The sequence below is a fragment of the Tamandua tetradactyla genome, chromosome 15 (genome assembly GCF_023851605.1).
Source record: "Tamandua tetradactyla isolate mTamTet1 chromosome 15, mTamTet1.pri, whole genome shotgun sequence".
Classification (NCBI taxonomy): domain Eukaryota; kingdom Metazoa; phylum Chordata; class Mammalia; order Pilosa; family Myrmecophagidae; genus Tamandua; species Tamandua tetradactyla.
Genome location: NC_135341.1, coordinates 55,813,832 through 55,823,402, shown reverse-complemented (window position 1 = coordinate 55,823,402; position 9,571 = coordinate 55,813,832). Strand labels below are relative to the sequence as shown.

General features: G+C 42.5%; 1 protein-coding gene across 1 annotated transcript in view; it reads left to right on the top strand.

Annotated features, from left to right (window-relative positions):
* Window positions 1-373: 373 nt before the first annotated feature.
* The window catches only part of CMTM8 (CKLF like MARVEL transmembrane domain containing 8), a 102,553-nt gene continuing 93,355 nt past the window's right edge, over window positions 374-9,571 (top strand). Inside the window, exon 1 of the mRNA XM_077129918.1 lies at window positions 374-822. Coding sequence (XP_076986033.1) covers window positions 676-822 — 147 coding nt within the window. The 5' untranslated portion in view covers window positions 374-675. The remainder of the gene's footprint in view (window positions 823-9,571) is intronic.

The window sequence follows — 9,571 nt, the reverse complement described above, 5'->3', positions numbered from 1 at the left end:
CGCCACCCCGTGCCACAGGGGGCTGAGTCCTGGAGCCACCGAGCGCCTACCGCCCTCAGCTTCCTTACGGGCCCCCTATGGCCGCTGTCCTCGCCCCTCCGCCCCCCACCCCGGCCAGGTGGAAGGAGAGGGAGGCGGAGCCTGAAGGAGACGAGGGCGAGCGCTGGGAGAGGGTGGAGCAGGTGGCCGGAAGCCCCCGCGCCCTCTCCTCGGGGCAGCGGCGGGGCTACTGGCCCCGCGACCCCCCCGGCGCACCCTGCCGCCCTCTTGATCGCACAGCCTCCGACAACAGGTGAAAGGGCCGCGGGATCGCGGCGCCTCGGCGGGGCGGTCCCTCGCCCGCCCGCCTCCCGTCCGCCCCTCTCCACGCCCCCACCCCTCCTCCCGGCCTCCGCTGCCGTCCTCGGCCGCCCGGCGGCCTCCCCTGCCTCTGTCGCCTCCTCTTGGGCCCTAGCTCAGCCCCGGAGCCCGCGCGCCGAGGAGCCGGGGGCGCCGCGCGCTCGCGGGACACGCGCTGCGGCTGGACGGGCCCCGGCGGGCGCTCTCTGAGCGCCTCCTTCCCCGCTCCAGACGCGCTCCCCTCCCCCTCGCCGGTGTCCCCCGGGCTCCGGGCCGCGTGTCCACCCGGGACGCGCTGGGTCCCCGGCAAAGGGCCAGCCCGGCCGGGGCGCGACGATGGAGGAGCCGCAGCGCTCGCGTTCGCACACCGTCACCACCACCGCCAGCTCCTTTGCCGAGAACTTCTCCACCAGCAGCAGCAGCTTCGCCTACGACCGGGAGTTCCTCCGCACTCTGCCGGGTCTCCTCATCGTGGCTGAGATTGTGAGTGACCAGCGGGCATGGGGACGGGGAGGCTGGGGGCACTGCTGAACCCCGCGCTGGTGCGTCCTCCGAGCTTCTCCAGAGGGAGCCAGCTCATCCTCAGGAGGGCTTCGAGGAACACTTTTGGCTTCTGGAGACAAGGAGCTTAATCTCTCCTTTTTCCCAAAGTCCAAAACTCAGAGATCCCCGTTCTGAATGAGGTCCAGCCGCTGTGTGTCTTCGGTTCTGTTGGGGGCTGGTAACGTCAGGAGAAAGCCAGCTTGGAAGCAGGTTGTTTGGTGACCATAGAGTTCGTGTTAGTGAGTGTCAGGAACACTGGTGGCCTTCCTCACCTGATCTCCAGGTGGGCCTCCAGGATGGCTTCCTTCCTGGAAGCAAAGCTTTCCTAAGATCAGGAGTGGGGGTGGGGGTGGAGGTGGGGGTGGGGGTGGGGGTGGAGTGGGAGTGAGCCTCTTTTTCCTGTCTATCTCCCTGGTTTTAAGATTGAAGTGAGTCTGTAGGGTAAGGTCTCAGAGGGCCTCATCCTCTTTGAAGACCAAAGGGTCTCTGGCCTGGTGTTGTGCACATCCTGGTTTAGGCCTCAGAACATTCTTGGGGAGGGAGACAGGGCATGTGCCTTCTCCTCTCCATAGTGAGACATGGAGGCTGAGAGCTTAAATGATTTCCTGAAAAGTCCCAGCCAATCCTAAATGGCTGAGACTTGCGAATGGCCAGTCGTGTCCGCTGTTTATTGAGCCTTCACCTAGTGCCAGGTGAAGCCCCTTTCTATTGTAATCAACACAACCCTCTCCTGTGAAGGCAGATTCAATTGTTATCCCAATTTTACATGTCCAGAAACTGAGGCTTAGGGAAGGGAATTAAGTCACGGCTCTGGGTGGTGGAGCTGGCATTCACACCCAGGCATACCTGTCGCGGGGGCCTTTCTCTCAGCTGCTAAGGGGCATCCCTCCCCTTGCTCCTTCTGCTTTATCTCATGCGCTTTTCTTTGAACATTTGTGGAATTAAAGTCTAGTCTATATGGGGCCTAAAGAATGGGAGACTTCATGGTGCAGAAGTGACTGAAGATTCGGGTAATTCCTTTGAGAAACCTCCAGCAAAAACACCAAATAGGTTTCTTGCTCCTCTGAGACCCCACCCCAGACCTATTGACTCAATCCCCAGATAGTTCATATGCATATGAAGTTTGAGAACTGTTCACTTAGTCCACCCCCCACCCCCCCACCCCCCCAGTTCCCTCAGTTGGTACTGAGGACTTCAGGAGAAAGAGATGTCAGGTCTGGAGACCCAACGAAAAGCTGAAGGTAATGGAACTACCTCACAGGGCCTGGTCTTTGGGAGTTGAACAAATATTTGCTGTGTGAATGGAGTTGGCAGACTCTCCTTTTCCTGCGGAGTAAACTGAAACTAAAATGACAGAGATGGAACTTCTACCGTACGTGGGATTGGACCAGACATGAAGTAGAATGTCTCTTCTTTTCTGATTTATGATCAATATGCTCTATGTTAAACTTTTTCAGAAAATAGAGAAGTGAAGGAAGAAAATGTAACCCCACCAGCCCATCACCAGAAATAACCACAGTTGACATATTGGCATTTATTCTTATAGATTTCAATAAATGTTTTTAGAAGTATGGACAGACAAGTAAAATCATTCTAATCACTGTTTTAGTTGAGTTTTTATTTCTGACCAAACAATGTATGCATGTTTTAAAAGTCAAATTGTCCTACCAATAGAAATGTTTCCTCCCACCATCTCCATACCCAGAGGCACCCACATTCAGAGCTAAGAGTGCTGAATGACAAGCTTACATTGCTATTTAAAAAATATTTTTCTATTGTAGGAGTTATCCATTGCCTTCCCAGTCTAGAAGATGAGGATTTAGCTCTCTTGGACCACCTGTTCTCCATCCCCAATTTACATATACCTTTCCTGTCTCCCAATACAGTCATAAAGTGATTGGGATCGGATCAATAGAGAGTATTGACCCTATGGCATTGTAAAAACTGTTCACAGCTGAGACAGAGTAGTCTCTGAGAGCTTTCCCTTTCCTGACCAATTTCTTGTTATCTCTGGAGTTAGCTCTTCTCTCTTTTCAATGCTGGAGAGTTTCTTCCCTTCTTTCCAGCATTGGATCCCCTGCTTACCACATCTAGTATCCTTCTCTGTCTTACCTTACTTCCCCTGAGGAACACAGCCTTCAGAAGCTTCTTGAGAAAGGATGCACGAGTAAATTGATACTTTGCATCTCAGAAAATTCTATTGATTCTACCATTACACGTAATTAATAGTTTGACTAGGTAAGGAACATTAGTTGGTTTGGCAATTGTTTTTCTTCAGAATTTTGAAAGTATTCCTCTGTTGTCCTTTAGCTATTTCCATTCCTGATCCATTTTTAAAATTTCTCTGAACGTCTGTAAATCTAGAGATTACAGGTCCAGAGATCTGAATTACCACAATGATACGCCTTAGTATGTCTTTTTTTCTTCCATTATGTTGGGAATCTGGTGTGTTCTCTCAATCAAGAAAACTCCTGTATGTTTAAGGAGATTTTCTTAAATGTAGTTTTTATTTTTCTGTTTTCTCAGTTCTTTTGGAAACTCTTTTATTTTTCCTATGCATATGTTTTTTTCTTACCAGTGCTCCTTCTGGTAAGAACCAGGTTGTAACCTGCTGCTTTCATTTACTTTATAATGACCATTTTTCAGAGTCTCAGATCTCTTGCATTCTTATAGTTTTTCATCATTAGGAAGTACCATACATACTAGGTTTCCTCAGTCTTCTATTTTAAGATTAAAATGTTTCCAAGTTTTGCTAGTACCGCCAAGTGCCGTATCAGTCTTCCTTCATTTTTCATCTTCCACATTTGCCCGGTGATTTTCTTGAGAAGTTCCTTAATGTAGAATTGTTGGGTCAAAGAATATGCAAATTTAAGGGTTTTGGTACATATCTGAAATTGTCCTTCTCCAGCGTTCTATTGGTTTAAACTGTCATTTGCAGTGTGAATATATTTGAACTAAAAACACTTTTAAAATTAGAAGAACTCTTATTCAAAATCTTTAGGATCAACTTAACTTATATACTATGTTTTTTGATTCTAAGTTACTTTTCCATTCATGTTTTAGTATCTAAAATAAGGATGCAGCTTACAAGGAATGGTTTCTTAGAGGTAATTAAATAGGTTACTGTTGATTCTCTCTAGGGCTCAAGAGTTCAAACTGCTCTTGTCCAATTCCTGAAGTGAAGATATATCTCCCCCCCCCCCAGCCCCCCACCCTACCCCCAAAAGAATGCTTTCAGTTTTGTATGAATTCAGATATGGCAAAATCCTGAAACAGGATTACTAAGAGCCTGACCTCTTGCCACGAACCTAGGTAAAAGAAAATAATACAGAGAACAAAACATCATATTTCCCCAAATCACTTGTCAAAATTGCTTGCCCTGGTTTTCTCACAGGGGTGAGAGGGTAGCAGGTATACCTATTAAAACTGTCTAGGCTGTGCCAATGTAAGATCATGTTAAATCAAATCGTAGTAGTTGCCTTCCTTATGAAGTTTTACAGCAAGCTAGAAGCAGTCCAATACTTGAACTGTGCATTGTAGGATGCTGTGATCTCATAGCTATTACGAGTACTTGAAGAATAAAAGTGATTTGTGAGACGCTGCGTTAATTGCACTCTTCCTGTTTGGTGACTTCAAAATGAATTGTAACATCTGTGTAGTAATGTTAGGCCACTTTTCATTTACTTACTGTGTCATGAGCAAACTTTGTTGGGGAAGCACAAAAATAGGCTTTTCTGAGAGCTAGAACCTAAATTATTTTGCTGAGTTCTTTTTTAAAATAGTGAACATAGTTTCTATTTCATAAATGCAGTATATTGTTAAAAAGTTAGAAAAATGCAGGTAAGAAAAAAGTCTGTAACTATAACCCCCATAGGGTTTCCTAACAGGTGTGGTACCACTCCATGTTTGGAAATGATAGTGTTTAACTTTTTTGGGGGGGTTATTGTATCTCTGGGGCTTCTTTCTGGAGCCCCGGGCCAGAGATATTAAATGTCCTGAAATGCATGGCATGGTCCCCAAGAATGAAGAATTGCCCCACCAGTTACCATCAGCACCCCTCCCTCTTCAGGAACACCGAGAGAACCTCTGTTTCTGTGTTGAAGTAAATTGTTCCAGAATTTAAGTGGTTATATATTATTTGTAATTTTTGCAAAAGTGTGGTCACTTGTGAACTGCTCTTTTGGTTTAGTGCTGTGACCATCTCTGCTGGATAGCTTCCATTTGTCCCTCCAGAGCAGCTCTCCACCTTCTACCCTGCTCTCAGCTGGGGGCTGATCTGCATAGACTGTTCCAAGGGTGCCTTTGCTGTCCCATTTGGTTCCCCCAATGGTGGGTACCATCAGGAGATGGCAGGATGAGAGGAGAGCGTATTTGGGGTATCCATGCCTGGGATTCATCCCTGATGGGTCTCAGCAGGTTGGCAGAGCTGCTCTATGGAAGGCTGCTGTCTGACAGCCCTCTCCAAATAGATATTCTCTCTGGCCTGTTAACTGTTCCCTCCCTCCTGCTTACTAGACTTCAGGTACTAAAATCGTGAGTGGTTTTCCTGCATCCCGCTTTATAAATAACATCCGTATTAAACTCTTCTCATATTACCCAAAATGAATGTGCTGAGTTTCCTCCTGAGACCTGATATTTTACCTTTCCTCATCAATAGTTATGTTTTTATGATAGACTTAATGGCCACATAGTATTCCTTAAATATATAACCTCCAACTGCTCAACCCGTATTTGTTTCCTTCTTTTAACAGTGTTGTAGCAAACATCTTCCTGAATGTTCTTTAATGTTGTCTAAGAACAGGTTCTTAGACTTGAGTAAAAGGGTGTATGCCTCTTTTTAACATTCATGTCCATTGAGGTTGTACAGTAAAATTTACTATTTTTAGTGAAACATTCTATGAGTTTTGGCATATATGTTTTTTAAACAGGTTTATTGAGATCTAAATCATGTATCACACAGTTTTTAGTATAGTCTCAGTAGTATAAACATCACTACTGTCTAATTCCAGAACATTTTCATCACCCCCGAAAGAAACCCGTATTCATAGCAGCCATTTCCCGTTCCCCTCTTCCTCAGCTCCCAGCAACCACTTATCTACTTTCTGTCTCTATGGAGTTGCCTATTCTGAACATTTCACATTAAATGGAATCCTGCAACATGTGGCCCTTTGTATCTGGCTTATTTCATTTAGTATAATGTTTTCAAGGCTTTAGAATACCTCAGTACATCATTTCTTTTATTACCAGATAACGTTCCATTGTATGGATGTACAGCATCTTATTTATTCATCAGTTGATGGCCATTTGGACTTTATTACTTTTTAACTATTATAAATAATGCTGCTACGAACCTTTGTGTGCAGTTTTTTTTCCGTGGATATATTTTTAGTTCTGTTAAATATTTATCTAGGAATGGAATTGCTGGGTCATATGGTAATTCTGTGTTTAATGTTCTGAGGTACTGCCAGACTGTTTTCCAAAGTGGCTGCCACCATTTTACATTCTTGCTGACAATATAAGGGTTCCAGTTTCTCCACATCCTCACCAAGACTTATCATCTGTGTTTTTGAGTCTAGCAATCCTAGTAGGTGTGAAGTGGTATTTCATTGTGGTTTTGGTTTGCATTTCCTTAATGACTAATATGTTGAGCATCTTTTTATGTGCTTATTGGCCATTTGTATATCTTCCTTGGTTCAAATCCTTTGCCTGATTAAAACTTAGTTTAGTTTTCCTTTATGGTTGTAAGATATTTTAATATATTCTGGGTGCAAGTCATTTATCAGGTATGATTGCTAAGTGTATTTCTCCAGTTCTTTAGATTATCTTGTCACATTGTTGATGGTGTCCTTTGAAGTTTTTAATTTTGATGAAGTTCAATTTATGTATTTTAAAATTTTGTTAATTGTGCTTTTGGTGTCATATCTAAGAAAGCTTTGCCTAATCCAGCATCATGAAGATTTAAGCTTATGCTTTCTTCTAAGAGTTTTATCTGTTACATTTAAGTCCAATTCATTCTGAGTTAATTTTTGTATGTGGTGTGAACATGCAACTTCATTCATTTGCATGTTGATACCTAATTGTCCCAGCATCATTTGTTGACAAGATTTTCTCCCCATTGAATTGTGTTGGCAGCCTTATAGAAAATCAATCGACTATAGATGTGAGTGTTTGTTTCTGGATTCTCAATTCTATCCCATTAATCTTTATGTCTGTCATTTTGCCTAAGTATCACATTGTTTTAACTACTGTAAATTTGTAGTAAGTTTTGAAATCAGAAGTGGGAGTCCTCCAACTTTGTTTTTCTTTTTTCAGATTTTTTATAACTATTCTGGGTCCTTCATATTTCCATATAAATTTTAAGATTAGCTTGTCAATTTATTCCAAAAAAGGCAGCTGGAATTTCTATATGGGTTGCATTGAATCTGTAGAGCGATTTGGGAAGTATAGCCTTCTATGGTGCTTGGAGTTTTGTACCCCAGGAAAACATGTTCTTAATGTTAATTCATTCCTCTGGGTGGGAATCCATTGTAAATAGGACTTTTTTGATGAGGTTACTTCAAGATGAACCTTAATTCTATTATCAGAGGCCTTATTCAGAAGGCCATGAAGGAAAACCTACAGGACCAACCAGAAGCTAGGTGTCAACAGAACATGGGAAAGAAAGAAGGAGACGTATGCATGTGCCTTGCCATGTGATGGAAAAGCCAAGGACCAAGAAACACCTGCAGGCTGTCTACTGGGAGAAAGCATGGCCTTGCTGACATCTCAGTTTTGGACTTCTCCTAGCTCCAAAACCGTGATTTAAGCAAACCCATATATGGTATTTGTTTTTTAATTTATTTTTTATTGATATATATTCACATACCATGTAGCCATCCAAAGTGTACAGTAGTTCACTATATCATCATATAGCTGTGCATTTACCATCACAATCAACTTTTGTGTGTGAAAAATAACATATATACAAAAAAGCAGTAAATTTCAAAGCACATCACAACAAGTAATTGTAGAACAGATTTCAAAGTTTTGTGTGGATTACAATACCACAATTTTAGGCTTTTTCTTCTAGCTGCTCTAAGATACTGGAAACTATCAATATAATGATTCAGTACTCATACTCACTTGTTAAACCTAACCTTCTCTGTATAGCTCCACCATCACCTGTGCTCTTTCTCCAAGTCTTTAGGGGTGTTTGGGCTATGCCCACTCTAACTTTTTCATGTTGGGAGGGGCTGTTGATAATATGGGATAGGGGGATGGAACAGGTTGATGTTCTGGAAGGCTGGCCCCACTGCATATCAGGACTTATTTGATTCAGGGACCCATCTGGAGGTTGTAGGTTTCTGGAAAGTTACCGTAGTGCATGGAGCCTTTGTAGAATTTTATATATTACCCTAGGTGTTCTTTAGGATTAGCAGGAATGGTTTGGTTGGGGTTGGCAAGCTATGATAAGTAGCAGTGTCTAACTAAAGCTTGCATAGGCGTGACCTCCAGAGTGGCCTCTTGATTCTATTTGAACTCTCTCAGCCACTGATACTTATTTGTTACACAACAATTATTTATTTTTAAATTGCCAAGTACATTTTAACAAGTAATTATAGAAGAGATTTTAAAGTTTTGTATGGGTTACAGTTTCACGATTTTTCATGTTTTCTTCTAGCTGCTCCAAGACACTGGAGACCAACAGAAATATCAATATAATGACTCAGTAGCCATACTCATTTGTTAAATCCTATCTTCTCTGTTATACTCCTCCTTTTCTAAATAACATGTATACATAAAAGCAATAAATTTCAAAGTACATTGCAACAATTAGTTGTAGAACAGATTTCAGAGTTTGCTATGGGTTACAATTCCACAATTTTCGGTTTTATTTCTAGCTACTCTAAGGTATTGGAGGCCAAAAGAAATATCAACATACTGGTTCAGCACTCATACTCATTTGTCAAACCCGACCTTCTCTGCATAACTCCACCATCACCTTTGATCTTTCTCCCATACTTTAGGGTATTTGGACTATGCCTATTCTAACTTTTTCGTGTTGGAAGGGGAGTGGAACCAGTTGATGTTCTGGAAAGGCTGGCCCCTCTGCATTTCAGGACTTGTCTAGTCCAGGGACCCATCTGGAGGTTGACACTACAATTACTTATTAAAAAACATTTTCTTAGCATCATGTCTTGTCAGTGTCATAACCTTCCCAGCTGTATTACAGAACAACTATTTGGACTCAACCAAGTGTAATTTTTTTTCACACTATTATTTTTGGTATCCTGTATCATTTACTTTCTTGATTTATATTTCATTTTGCTGGAGTATATACTTGAGTAATTCTTTTAGGAAGGGTTTGAAGGTGATAAACCTTTTATATCCTTGCACTTCTAGTAACATTTTTCTTTACTCATAGTTAAATAATAATTTGATTGATATAAACTTGTAGGTCTTAAAATTTCCTTTCATTAGATCTTTAAAATGTTGCTTCATTGCTTCTAGCTCTGCCAGTCCCTTGACAGGTTTGTTAGGCCCGGTTTCTCCCAGGGTTTGCAGATATGTGATTGTGTATTCTCACAGATTTAGTTGCAGCACAGCTTTGCATGATTGATGCCATGATAATGTGGAAAGATGACTCTGGTGGTGAAGCAATAAATTGTAGATAGAATGTAGTTGTTATATCAAGGTGAAGTGGCTTGTG